This window comes from Martes martes, assembly GCF_963455335.1.
Source record: "Martes martes genome assembly, chromosome: 7".
In the NCBI taxonomy this organism is placed as follows: Eukaryota; Metazoa; Chordata; class Mammalia; order Carnivora; family Mustelidae; genus Martes; species Martes martes.
Window position 1 is genome coordinate 49,926,200 of NC_137894.1, and position 13,635 is coordinate 49,939,834.

The 13,635-nt window shown below is 55.7% G+C and overlaps 2 protein-coding genes across 4 annotated transcripts; one reads left to right on the plus strand and one right to left on the minus strand.

Annotated features, from left to right (window-relative positions):
* Positions 1 to 210: 210 nt before the first annotated feature.
* TMEM253 (transmembrane protein 253) lies at positions 211 to 2,477 on the minus strand (the record flags this gene model as incomplete). 2 transcript variants are annotated; one of them, XM_080809410.1, is made up of 6 exons in its annotated part: positions 211 to 704; positions 1,072 to 1,218; positions 1,330 to 1,440; positions 1,766 to 1,822; positions 1,914 to 2,024; positions 2,370 to 2,477. In XM_080809410.1, the coding sequence occupies 6 exons, from the start codon at positions 2,475 to 2,477 to the stop codon at positions 624 to 626; spliced, it is 615 nt and encodes a 204-aa protein (XP_080665536.1). In that variant the 3' UTR covers positions 211 to 623. The 2 variants fall into 2 exon arrangements, with proteins under 2 accessions (XP_080665536.1, XP_080665537.1); XM_080809411.1 differs by lacking the exon at positions 1,914 to 2,024.
* Positions 2,478 to 5,204: 2,727 nt separating this feature from the next.
* On the plus strand, positions 5,205 to 13,401 carry ZNF219 (zinc finger protein 219). 2 transcript variants are annotated; one of them, XM_080809577.1, is made up of 5 exons: positions 5,205 to 5,244; positions 9,899 to 9,990; positions 10,260 to 11,667; positions 11,973 to 12,104; positions 12,340 to 13,401. In XM_080809577.1, exons 2-5 carry the CDS (start codon positions 9,985 to 9,987, stop codon positions 12,939 to 12,941), a joined length of 2,148 nt encoding a protein of 715 aa, XP_080665703.1. In that variant the 5' UTR covers positions 5,205 to 5,244; positions 9,899 to 9,984; the 3' UTR covers positions 12,942 to 13,401. The 2 variants fall into 2 exon arrangements, with proteins under 2 accessions (XP_080665703.1, XP_080665702.1); XM_080809576.1 differs by lacking the exon at positions 5,205 to 5,244 and adding an exon at positions 5,636 to 5,651.
* Positions 13,402 to 13,635: the final 234 nt, after the last annotated feature.

Here is a 13,635-nt window from a genome sequence, read left to right on the forward strand (position 1 = left end):
CGTCCGAGGAAACTCTCGGCTAGGCCCCGACTTCCAGCGCCTCGCGTCACTCAGCAGATGCACAGCGCCCCCATCCCGGAGGGAAGGCTCTTTATTTCCCATCAGGCCACGGGGGCAGCGGGGCATCCCGGGACTTGTAGTCTCCGCTAGAGTAGAAAGGAACCGGCTCGAAGGGAGAAAACTAAAGCACCCGTGAACTGATTTCTGAGAATGGGCTAGTGCGGGACCCCGGGCTTGGAGTTGGATTGTGAGAGGTGGAAAGAAGAGCAAGTAGTGAGACGAAGCAGATGTGAAGCTGTATGGGGAGGCGATGGGTATGGAGGGGAAAGATGGAAGGAAGTGGGTACAGCTGAAAATTGGTTTAGGGATGTCCTACAGGAGGGCAGCTTTTCAGGGCAGTGAGGTGAGGGAAGGCTCCGGTTTAGGTATAGCTTCCCCTTGTGGGGAAGGGAAGAGCAAGGGGCCTAGTCTGGATGAAAACTGAAGGTACTCCACCGGACTTCATGTAGGTCTCAGAGGACTCCATCTAGCTTCTGAGTTTTGTGGAGTGGGGGACAGGAGGGCCTGGACAACGTCCTTTGCCAGGTTAGTGGAGCAGGACTTGCTTGCCTGCCCTTGCTAGCTCACTCATTTGTTGCATTTGCTGTGCTGGCCACGGTGGTACCATTCTCCAAAGCAGCAACTTCCTCCAACTCAGAGAGACCCTAAAAGCCAGACAGTCGTGAGGGGAGCAAACTGTAAGGGTGAGACAGGAGGAATCCCAGATGGAAACAACTTACTCCTTTTCTTCCATTTACTCTTGTTCCCATAGTTCTTCCAATATTTAGGCAGCTTCCTAATGCTCTCCCACATTTCTAGTCTCAGCCATTTAGATACCCAGTTCCCTCTTACTCAGCACTGGGGAATAAATATCTAAAACCAGAAAACCAATCAGTTTCTGGCTACGACCCCTTCTCCCCCTCGGCCCCCACCAACCCTACTGTTTTCTCTTAAGTGCCACTGACCAGCATAGCCAGTAAAAAAATCAGCTGCTGGTGAACAGCTTCATACTTTCCTCCCTGCCGTGAATACCTCCTGCAGCTCCTGGTAGTGCAGACTCCGGTTCCTGCAGCATCCTGGTTTCCTCTGGCTCAGCAGGAATAGTGAGTATGCCGAGACCAGCACTCCCCCTAGGGTGAAGGCCTCAGTGCCTAGCTCCACCGCCAGCAAGCCAGCCTGCTGCAGGTAGACAGGGATGAGGATGCTACAGGGAACCCAGCACCTGTTTACCCCTGCCCCTTTCCCTCTTCATCTCTGCATTCTCCTACCTTCTCCTTTATTCACCCATACCTGGGAGGGGGCAGCTGAGGCAGTCCCCAAGGCTGTCTTCATCACGTCGACCACCACCACGATGAAGCCCAAGATCAGACTGAAGATGTTGAGTATCATCATGGCCTGCACCTGCCAATGAGCCAGCTCAGCCCTGCCCAGCCTAGGGGACTGATTGCCGCTCCAAGCCCCACCTGCAGCCTAGCCCCAAAACAAAACTCAGCTCCTATTCCTCTACCTCCAAGCAGAACCATGAGCCCTCTAATTTCTTGCTTTCCCTCCTCGGTTTTTTAGGCCAGTCAGGGGCAGGGAGCTGACAGGATTGGTTAACATTTAGTCACTTCCTGGGCTGAGTGGGGTGTGTTGTGTGTGTGTGTGTGTGTGTGTGTGTGTGTGTGTGTGTGTGTGTGTTGGGGTGTGTGTGGGAGAACAGTGCTGCATTCTCTTCCCCTCTCACCTTCCAGAGGCGGGGTGCTCTGCGCAGCTCAAGAGTGATAATCGCAGTGAGGAGACCCTGAATGGTGAGAAAGGCAAGTGTTGCGCTCTGGCCCATTAAGGAGGGCCTCCAGGACCTCCCTTCCACCCTTCCTTGTGGTGTGTCTTACCAGTGCTCCAGGCCCAAGTGGCAGTGCTGTGGCCATGTGACAGGCAGAGTTCAGGCAGGCAACAGAGATAGCAAAGGGCACCACAGCCACTGCCAGCCATAGCTGGCTCACCTGGAGGCCAGACACAGGGTAGTTGAAGGGGATCCAGAGATCAGCAATTGGGAGGAATGCCCGTTGGTGGGAAGTAGTCAACCAAGGGCAAGTGAAGGAATGGGGTATTATTTAATTTTTTCTGCCTCATGTCCACGTTTGATTACTTACCTATGTGTTTTCCCCACATAATGGAAGCTAACTGGGGATTAAGGGTCTTGCTTCATTATCCTATGCTTTTTCCACCCTCCTCACACTCAGAGGCTAGCAGTTTCAGGCACGGGGTGGGTGCTCCCTAATTCAATAGAACTGAACTGGGTTACAACTGGACATGCTGAAGCTTTGGGTGGGACAGAGTGGCCTCACCGCTAGCACCAAGAGGTGCCCGCTGTGCCTGTGCCTTGCCCAGTGCTGTAGCTTTTCCAGACGAAGACTGGGTCTTTCCTGCTCCGGCTGAGCAGCTCTCTCCTCCATGGCTCTGCTGACCACTGGAGTTCGGTGCTTTCTAGGCTGGGAGAAATGCATTATGGCACCTATCAGGAGATAGGATATGCAGCAACATCTCTTTCAGCTGTCCCTTTATCTGCTTCCAAAATCCGGGGAGTTGAAGCTCAGGGCCTCAGACCTACCTAGTCTGAAGGTGCTACTCCAAAAGGATGGGACCCAGCCGGGCCTGGAGCTCCTGGCAGGGTCCAGTAGCTCAGAGCAGACGACGAGGACGACAAAGTTGTCTTGGCAGAGACGGGCTGTCAGCACTGGGAGTGGTGGGGCAAAGGTCCCCAGAGGGCCTAAGGATCCAGGGAGTGGCTATGGGCAGACCAGCCTCAGTTCATTCTACAAGACGCCCCACCCTGCCTTACTCTGTCCCTCTTTTCCATTGCTGCCCTCTCTGCCCATTCAGGGTCCTCCTCTGATTGCTCACCTCATCCCAGTGGACACTACCACTCTGGGTCCCAGTTTCCCCCCAGTTCCATCTAATCTTTCTCCTTTTTTTGCTTCCTCCTCAAATTACCTGCTGTTCCCTAGGGAAATCCCATATTACTGTCTGAATTGGTCCCCTGTCATTACCACTTGCAGTGTTGTCTCAAGACCAGGCAAGGTTTAATTCCCCTGGTTTCCTGTCTCACTTTCTGGACAGTTTCTCCTCTCTTCTTCCTATCTTGAAGGATTTACTCTGGATTGGACACTAAAGTAGATGGGGATCCCTACTTATAGCAGGGATTTTTTAGTGTTACAGTGTTAATTTGCTGCTAGATATGTATAGAAAATAGTCCCCAAATGGCCAGTCTTGGGAAGGACACTACCATACCAAAGAACATTTTTGAGAGATACAGGTTGCCTTGCAGTCAGGCTGACCTGGACTAGGATCTCAGCTCTGTCACTTTCCCAGCTGTGTGACCTTGAATATTCTACCTATTTAAACCTCAGTTTGCCCAAACTGAGTGATAAAAAGGGGGCTAGTAATATGACTGTGAGTGGTTGTTGGCTCATGGTGGGCACTTAATAGCCATCGCTGGTGGGATACGGTCACACTGATATGCATGAGGCCCATATACTAAAGGCTTATTCAGAAGCTAAGCTGGGGACATTTGTTTCTACAGTAAGGAGCAGAACCAGCTGGGCCTGAATATATACCTTATGAATCAAAAATAGGAAAGGTGCAGAGCCTGAGATCTGGAGAAAACCAGACCTATGTTCAAATCCCAGATCTACTGGAATGACCTTGGGCAAGTTACTTAATCTCTGTTTCCTTATCTATAAAGGGAAGTTAATAATACTGATCTCAATACAATACTCAAGGGGTTACCTTGAGTATTAAAAGAGAAAATGCAAAGAACTAGCTCAGCCCAGTACCTAACACCTCCTTGCTCAATAATTGTTAGTAACTCTTATCATATTTATTACTGATGGTAGAAGACTGAGCTAGAAGACTCCTGGGAGTTAGTACTGACAGGCAGGGGTCTAGTGGTCCTTTGAAAGACACTTCTGCTCACTGCTCGGCCAACACTCATCTGATCACTGTGTCCACTCTTCTTTCCTGGGGAGTGTGAATCACATTTAAAGGGATCCGGAAAAGTTGTGGGTCTATTCCTGCCTCAGTCCCCATGTGCATTAATTTTATTTGGTAAGCAGTGGCCTGACAGAATGTGAAATGTTAGGCTTGCTCTGAGGATCCCTGAGCTGGTAGAGGACAGTGGAAAGAGACTCTTTAGCTTCATTTTCCTTACCTGTAAATGCAGACTGATTATATTTCAGAGTGTTATTGTAAGGATCTATACTATTAAATATGTGAACAGGCATTCAGTCAATATTGATTAAACCTGAGTATACTACTTACAAATTTGTAGCCCCTGTCTAGATTACAAGCTGCTCATGGGAAGGTTCTACAAGCCCCTCATCTCATCCCCCACAGTGCTAAGCATAGTGCCTGGTACTCGGTAAGCAATCAGTAAATATTTGTTGTATTGAAGAGCCATTAAAGTGACTTAAGGAATGGGAAAGAGAATTCGAGAGGAAGGAGTGGGATTTGTTTATCAAGAACAGAAAGGACCGAAGAGTAACTTTAATAATGTTTCTTATACGGCAGTCATTAACTATCTCTAAAATCGCCCCTCCTCCTCCTCCCCAAAAAGAGAGACAGAAATTGTAAGGGAGAGGCTTTGAGATAAAACCCCAGGAAGAACTTCCCGAGTCTGTGCATGTTGGGGCAGAAAGAGCGGCAGAGCCAACTCCTTCCCTGGTATGTCCGGGTTTAGGGTGGGAGGGGCAGTCCGGCTTGGAGGCTGGGGGAAGGACGAGATGACCTTTCAAAATCTCTTCCAGTCTCCTGTTGGAATCGTCTGTGCGTCCCACCCCCGCTCCCTCCCTCCCTCCCTCCGACAGCGCCCCCCGTCTCCAAACTGCCCGTACCCCGCCCCTGGCGGCCGCCTCTCGCGGCTCCCGGGGTCCCCAGCTCCCTGTCCCCGGAGCCAGAGCCCCGCTCCCGCTCCCGCGCGGCTCCCAGCCCCGCCGCGCCGCCCCCCGCATGCTAATGGCCGGGCCGCCTCCCGCCGCACACAATGCGGGCCAGGGCCGGGGGCGGGGGACCGGGGAGGGGGCGGGGGCCGGGCCGGGGGCGGGGGGGCCGGGGCCCGGCGCATCTCCCCCGGCCCCACGTAACGCTGACGCCCGCGCCGCCGGCCCGCCGCCCGCCGCCGCCGCCGCCGCCGCCGCCCGCTCCGCCGCCGCCCGCCCGGGGCTCGTGAGTAGCCGCTCCCCCCACTCCCGGCCCCCCCCTCCGCCACCCGGCCCCCGCCCCCGGCCCCCTCCCCCCCACCCGGAGGGGGGGCCCGCTCCGCGCGCCCGGCTCGGAGCAGGTGCAGGGGGCGGGGGCGGGGGAGGGGCGCCGGCTCGGCCCCAAGCAAACTTCGCCCAGAGCTCCTGGGGGGGCGGGGTGGGGGCGGCGGCCTCGGAAGCCGAGAGAGCTGGGGGGCTTCGAGGGAGGGGGGGGCCAGGTGGGGGAGCCGGGAAAGCGTACACCAAAGGGGAAAGGCCAGCGGTGGGGGGGTGCGGACGTCTTTGTAGGGGCCCGAAGGCAGGGCGCGAGGGGCCTGGGGGTGCAAGGCGGCCGAGCCGGGAGCCAGAGTGGATGAGCGCCCCCCGGCTCAGGTAGGGCTGATGGAAGAGGGGGAAGGGACCCAAACTCTCCCGGAGCGGGGATGGGGGAGGGGAGAGGATGGGGGGTGCTTCCCTCTCTGCGTCCCAAACAAAGTGTCACAAAGAGCTCGGCCGGCGGCAGCAGCGGCGGAGGCGGCTGCAACTCAGCTTTTGTTCTCCCGGCCGGGGTAGCTGAGCCTTGGCCTCCCAATCTCCCAACCCTGCCCCCCATCATCCTTCTAGCTTATCTTCCCCGGGAGGGGACTGGGGTGCTGCTGGAAGAATCTCTTGTGCAGGATCACAGGTCCTGCCCTACTTGCCAACCTACTTCTGGGAGGGAGATTTTCCCAGAGGCTCTCCTGCCTACCCCCACCCCCTAATCTGAGGACTGAGACTCATATGGGTGCTAAGACTCTGACCTTTCTAGGGTCAGCTCCAGTTAAGGGGACTTAGGGCTGGCGCCATGCCCCCTCCCCCAAATCAAGGTCCCCTAGAACTTTCAGAAGAGGGGTCAAGTTGGGACATGCCTGGGAAATAAGATTCACCATGGTGGGGTGGCAGTAGGTCAGCAGGTGTACCTTCCTCTTGTCTCCTGCTGCACATTTGGAGTCAATGATTGAGGTGCCATGCCCCCAAATCAGGACAGTGAGGATGGAGGAAGGAGGCTTTACCAAGAACTCAGTGTAAAAGATGGGCGTGCTGTGATGTGGGGTCAGTTTAGAGGAACTCCGTGAGCAGAGGGCCATGGATAGGAGACCATGAAAGTGAGCTACTGGCATGTACTTGAGATAAAAGTGGTCTTGATTCTAGACCACCTAAGAAGCCCCTTTTCTTTCTTGCCTCATCTTGTGCAGCGTTAATCATAATTGGTAGCAGACTTCAGAGGTGTTGGATTCTCAGCAGGGGGAAGAGCATCAAATATTAGAAATGACCAGTGACAGAGGCTTCATCACAACTATACCTCAGAAGTCCTGAATCCTTGCCCCTTACACTTTGACCCTAAAAACTTTTGAACCACGGGTTTGAGGTCCTTCAGGCAGCAAATGCTTCTGTGTACCCGTCCTTGTTTCTAAGTCTTCTCACCAACCCTTCCAGCCCTCCCTAAAGCAGTAAGGTTGATGGTCCACACGCCCTTCCCCACCAGCTTTCCTAGCGCACAGAAATAATTGGCCTGTTGCTTTGGAACGATTTCCGATCCCTATCCCTGGCTCTGTATCCCTATAGAACCCAAACAAGGGCCAGATAACCCCTGATTCCCAGTGATGGTGGAAAGTAGGTCAGTACTCCTGTCTGGCCAAATCTCGTGGGTGGTGTTTAGGGCCTAACTATAGAAAACTCTGTGATTATTGCCCACAGGCAATACATGCATGCTGTGGGTTCCAAGCTGGTTCATAGCTCTTGGACCCTGTTAGTACTCTTTCCTGTTGAAAACAAAACAAAACAAAACAAAACACTAGTGGGATCAGGTGCCTGGGGCCTCCTTTGGTGTGGAGATGACTCAGGAGGTCTTGACTGGGCCTAGGAAGGTGTCTAGGTGGGTTTTGTTGATTTGAGGCTACCCTCTAGGGAAGCTTTCCCTGTTTGGGAATTCAGCTTCAATTTAGGCCTTCTTGTATATCACTTTTTTCCATCCTGGAAAATGCTATGTGTAAAGTAGGTCTTCTGTTTTGTTTTGGCGGAGGAAGCTTTGCCCTGTTCCTACTCTACTTGCTTCATATATGAGGTCAGTCTCCCATGAGGTATTTTGCTTGCTGTGCTACAGACAGTTTTAGGGGCCCTAGAATCTTCTCAGAATCAGAATATGTGCCCATAGGTTAGTCAGCTATGACCATGCAGTATTCCCAGCCTCCCCCCCTCCTCCCCCACCATCTGCTTCCTCTGAATATACCAGATTGGCTGTACACCAGGATGTTCCGGGAATCCCCAGGAGAGCAACAGAATGTGATGGACCCAAATACGATGCCTCAGTAACTCATTCCAGGATGTACAAACTGTAACTGTCAGGACACTCCTTATAGCTAATTAAAATTCTTCTAGTTACATCTATTTTCTATAGCACTTATCTATTTTCAGTGACATCTAAAAGGCCAAAATAATTCCTCTGGTACCACTGTTCCCCACCCCCCCCATAATTCCCAGATAGGAATTTAAAAAAATCCTCTCGCTTTTTTCAGTGCTTTATCTGTGGTGCTAAAATGGCAAATGTGGCCCCTCTAGCACTTCCTAGCTCTTTCTATGGTACCGAGGTGGCCAAAGTGGCTCCTCTGGTAGCCCACTGCACTCTCCATGGTACTGAAGGGATGACCATTTGTTTTTAACATCTCTCTGGGGTCCAGAAGAGTCCTGTGACTCAGAACCACAAATTTTTGAGCTGGATGGGACCATCAATATAAATTAGTCCAACTTCCTTATTTTACAGATGAGTAAACTGGGAGGTTAAGTGATTTACTGAAGGTTGCAGGGCTATTAATAGACTGGGCCCACAATAGCCTTGCACTCCTCAGTCCTACTCTTTAATGCACCTTTTGTGACACTACGCATGGAGCCTAGCTGGGCTCTTGGTCCCAGGAAAGGGGTTTGTTTGGAGGATCCAGAAGATGATGGTGGATGCCCTAATTTGGAGCTACAGAAATACAAATGTTAAATGTGGTGGTGGAGGTTGTTTAATGACCCTTGGATGAGGACACTTTGTCAGTCAACCTCCTGTTAATAAAATTCCCTTAACCCAGATTTTACATGTAACAGGTACCTGCCCCTTTATGGAGTCTTATCACATTCACATTCATTAAATGTCAAAAATTAAAGAAGGCTTGGACCTCCAGAGCCTTTTCTCTTTGCTGATAAGCAGAGCTGACTCCTGGCCCAGTTCTCTTCTGTTAAAGATCCTTAAGCAAAGTAATGCTTGAGTTCTTTTCTTTCTCAGTAACCCATTTCAGTTTCACAATGCCTATTGTATGGAAGTTCTTTATATCTCAAATATTCTTTCTATCTCAGGCAAAAAAATAGGTTAGGCCCACATTCATCCAGCCTCAACTGGAGACAATTCTATATGTAAGCAGGAAGGTAGGCTGGCTGACTTCTGCTCATCTTCCCCAGGCCTGTTTCCATGAATGTTAATTCTGGGGTTGCTTCTAAGTCCTAATGCTAACTAACCTCTGCAGCTTAGAATCAGGAGAGCACCCCCCCCCCCCCGCCCCCCAGCTTCTTCTCAGTGCTCTTCTCCTTCCTCTGAACTGGAGCTCTGCACATCCCAGGCCCAGGGAATTTCAGCCTGGAGAATTTTAACCCTTTCCTGCTCAGAGCATGTGCTGAGCCCCTATCTGTGCAGATGGCCCAGCCCCGCCCCCCGTCCCTCACTCCAGCCTCTTGAGCTCAGAGCCAGTGTAATCCTCCTCTTGTGTGAGGGAGCCTCTCCCCTGCAGAGAGGAGGAAAGCCTGCCTCGGAACAGCCCTGGACAAAGGGGCTGAGATGCCCCATCAAACTGCAGGCTCCAAGGTTTGAAACACGGGGATGAATCCTATCTGGTATTTGTAGTTTTTAACCCCTTCCCCAGGCCAGCAGCGCCCCTTAACTTCCACTCCTCCCCCAACTCTCTCTTCATTCCCTCTCCCTCTGGCTCTCTCCCCCTTAATGCCCCTCCCCCTCTGTCTGTCTCCAGACTCTGCTGCTGGGAGGTGTTTCTCTCCCATGCATGAATGAGTCTCTGTAATGAATGGAAATGAATGGATCAGGAATCCAGGCGGAGGGAGGGAGAACGAGGGGGAAAAGACAGAAAGACAGGATAAGGGCAGAAGGAAGGACTGTGGAGTGTGGAAGGATGTTTGGCTGATCGGTCAGTTAGGGGTCTGAGAGCAACTGGTCTCACTTGGATAACTGGGGGGCATGGCAGGCCCACCCCGTTTGCTCATCAAGCTGCATAGCCTGACTTAAATGGGAGAGGGGTATACTGTGATGGTTTCTACCACCAGGGGGTGGTGATGGTGGTGATGGTAGCGATGGTAGCGGTGGTTTGGGACTAAGAGTTTAAAATTAATACTTTGGGGGAAGACATCCTGGTTATTAGGGAGCCTGTGGGCTGGGCAAATCAAGGAGTAAAAATTTTGAAGACAGCAGCCCCTTCCTGTCTCAGGGTGCAAGGAAGGGTAATGGATAGGTTGCAAGAGTACGGCTTGCTAAGAGTATGGGGTTGGGGGTGCCTCTTTCCACTGCTGAAAACCAGGGCTCATCTTTCCCTCCAAACCTGTCTCTCTTGCTTTAGCTCTTCAGCACCTGTTGCCTTCACTAGCAGCTCTTCCTCCTCCTCTTCCCTGCACTCCCCAGAACCAAAGAATGTGAAGGGGGTCCATGGAGGTGAGTGAAGAAGCTCCGGCCTGAACCTGCAAGTACTTCCGATTATACTCCTTCCCTGCCCTACCTCTCTTAGAAGTTACGTCTGTGGCCCCAACAGCTCAATTCCCATTCATATCCCACTTCCCTCAGGGTGAGTGGGAAGGGCACTCGGTATTCCTGATTCAGGCTCCAATCCACCTTCCCTCGAGTTCTTCTGGCCTTCCACGTCCTTGCTTTTCCCACAACTGTCCCTTCTCCACCCCTTGCTCTACTCAGGTCTTTCTCCACAGGGCTCACGTCCCCGCGCTCCGGGCGGCCATTTAGCGCCCTCGCCGCCCTCCTTCGACGGCGAACTGGATCTGCAGCGCTACTCCAACGGGCCAGGCGTGAGCGCCGGGTCTCCAGGGATGGGAGCAGTGGGCTGGTCCGAGAGTCGCGCAGGGGAAAGACGCTTCCCTTGCCCTGTATGCGGGAAGCGCTTCCGCTTCAACTCTATCCTGGCTTTGCACCTGCGGGCGCACCCAGGCGCCCAGGCCTTCCAGTGCCCGCACTGCGGCCACCGTGCCGCGCAGCGGGCCCTGCTGCGCTCGCATCTGCGCACGCACCAGCCTGAGCGTCCGCGTAGCCCCGCCGCACGCCTGTTGCTGGAGCTGGAGGAGCGCGCGCTACTGCGCGAGGCCCGGCTGGGGAGAGCCCGAAGTTCTGGGGGCATGCAGTCCACCCCTGCCACTGAGGGCCTGGCGCGGTCCCAGGCTCCTTCGTCGTCCGCCTTCCGTTGCCCTTTCTGCAAAGGCAAGTTTCGCACCGCGGCGGAGCGCGAACGCCACCTGCACATCCTGCACAGGCCCTGGAAGTGCGGCCTGTGCAGTTTTGGCTCCAGCCAGGAGGAGGAGCTGCTGCATCACAGCCTGACGGCCCACGGAGCTCCTGAGCGCCCCCTGGCGGCCAGCTCGGCTGCACCCCAGCCTCAGCCTCCGCCCCAACCTGAACCCAGATCAGTCCCAGAGTCTGAGCCGGAGCCTGAACGTGAGGCAGCGCCTGCCCCCGCTCCCGCCGCTCCCGAGGAGCCCCCCGCGCCCCCGGAGTTCCGCTGTCAAGTGTGTGGCCAGAGCTTTACGCAGTCCTGGTTTCTGAAGGGCCACATGCGCAAGCACAAGGCCTCCTTCGATCATGCGTGTCCCGTGTGTGGCCGCTGCTTCAAGGAGCCCTGGTTCCTTAAGAACCACATGAAGGTGCACGCCAGCAAGCTGGGGCCGCTGCGCGCCCCGGGGGCTGGTTCCGGGGCTGCCCGGGCCCCCCAGCCTCCTGACCTGGGCCTGCTGACCTATGAGCCGCTGGGCCCCGCGCTTCTCTTGGCCCCGGCTCCCACTCCCGCCGAGCGCCGTGAGCCTCCGAGTCTCCTGGGCTACCTGAGCCTGCGAGCTGGCGAGGCCCGGCCCAATGGTGAGGGCGCCGAGCCCGGCGCCGGCCGCGGCTTCGGAAGCTTCCGCCCATTGCCCTCTGCTCTCCCGGCCCGGGCTCGCCGGCATCGCGCGGAAGAGCCAGAGGAGGAAGAGGAGGTGGTGGAGGCAGAGGAGGAGACCTGGGCCCGCAGCAGGGCGTTGGGCCCTCTGGCTTCACTGCACCCGCGCCCAGGCGAGGGGCCAGGGCACTCTGCGTCTGCTGCGGGGACCCAAGCAAGGTCCACCGCCACGCAGGGTATGTAAGGGGTCTTTTCCCTCCAAGATTTCCACATCCGGGGCCCATTCTGACGCCACCACCGCCCTCCTTCCCCTCTTTAAAAAGGACCTGTCTCTCACTCTGGATTGTTTTCACTCCTGGAGGCCACTTTTCGAGGGCATAGCACAACTCACAACAAATCCAACCTCTCAGCTTCCCTCAAATAGACTGTTTCCTTCTGGGGTCCCAGGGGAAGCAATCCTAAGGGGTGGGTGTGGGGCGCGTGGCCCTGATAGGGTTAGGGCAAAGGGCCTTTCTGACTTCCCTTAACGTGTGTTTTGCAGAAGAGAACGGGCTGTTGGTTGGAGGGACCCGGCCTGAAGGGGGTCGGGGAGCTACAGGAAAGGATTGCCCCTTCTGTGGAAAATCTTTCCGCTCAGCGCATCACCTTAAAGTGCACCTTCGAGTGCACACAGGTGAGGGGGACAGCCTCTGTGGTGGGGAGGGAACTGAGGGGCGGGAACGGAGAGCGCTGCCTGAAACGCAGCCTGCAGTTTGGCCAGTTGAGATGGTTGGGGGAGTGCTGCTCTGTTAAATGAGAGGGGGTGGGGGTGTGCTTTTCTGGTCCAGAGGGGCCTGTACAGAGAACGAAATGCGGGTGGAGCCCGCGGTGATCGTGCTTCTGTGACCCTGTCGCACCCCTTTCTCCAGGAGAGCGCCCCTACAAATGTCCGCACTGCGACTACGCGGGCACCCAATCTGGCTCGCTGAAGTATCACCTGCAGCGCCACCACCGAGAGCAGAGGAGTGGGGCGGGCCCCGGACCACCCCCGGAGCCGCCGCCCCCTTCCCAGCGGGGTGCGGCACAGCAGTCGGGAGCCAAGGCGGCCCCGCAGCCTGCGACCTGGGTGGAGGGCGCGGCGAACCCCCGGCCTCCTTCGAGCGCGGCGCCGGGGTCCCGTCGGAAGCCCGCCAGTCCCGGGAGGACCCTGCGCAACGGGCGAGGCGGTGAGGCCGAACCCCTGGACCTGTCCCTGCGGGCGGGGCCGGGAGGCGAGGCTGGGCCGGGGGGTGCCCTCCACCGATGCCTCTTCTGCCCCTTCGCCACGGGAGCCCCTGAGCTCATGGCCTTGCACCTGCAAGTGCACCACAGCCGCAGGGCTCGAGGCCGCAGGCTGCCCCAGGCCGACGCGTCCCCGCCCTACGCCCCTGCACAATCCGGAGACACCCCTCCCAGTCCTCCGCAGGAAGGGGAGGAGGGCCCCGGGCTGCCGAGAGCGGGAGAGGCGGGGCTGGGGGGACAAGAACGGTAGGGAGCCCTCTTAGGGGCGGTTAGCTTAGTGAGCTCACCCCGCGGGAGCGGGGGAGCGCTAGAGGTAGTTGGGTAGAGCAGCCAGCAGGGGGCAGCGTGGGACCCATATCCCAGCCCCAGGCGGACCAGAGGTGGAGGGGGTGGAGGGCGTAGGAGGGTGGGCGGGCGCTACCCACCCAGCCCAGGGGAGAGTCACAGTGCCTTAGAAGTGGCAGGGGTGAGAATCAAAGAACGGGGTCCCAGGGCTGGCAGAGGGTTGTGTCCCTGTTGAGGAGCCGCTCTGCCAGTCTTTGCTGGTCCATAGGCGTGAGAGTTTATTTTTGTACAATGGGTGGGGGTGGGGGGCACTGTACCCTTCTAGCCCCTTCAGGGGCCCTGTAGACGTCGCTATTTTTGGTACGATTCCTGTCATCCCTGTCGCAGAGTTGTGTCCCCAATAAACAGGTGTCTTGAGGCACAGGGCGCTGTGTCTGTCTGCCTATGTCCTGTACTACTTGGGCCGTTTTGTCTGGAAATACTTCTTCGGGCACTTGGTGTTCACCCAGAGAGCTTAATAGGGAACGAGAAATCTTGGGCTTCACCCCCAGACTTTGGCTTCAGTAGCTCTGGGGGTGGGGCCCAGGAATTAGCATTTAGCAAGTAGCCTAGGGAACTCTCATGCCCTATGGTCTAGAGGACTTCATTTTGAGAACTGC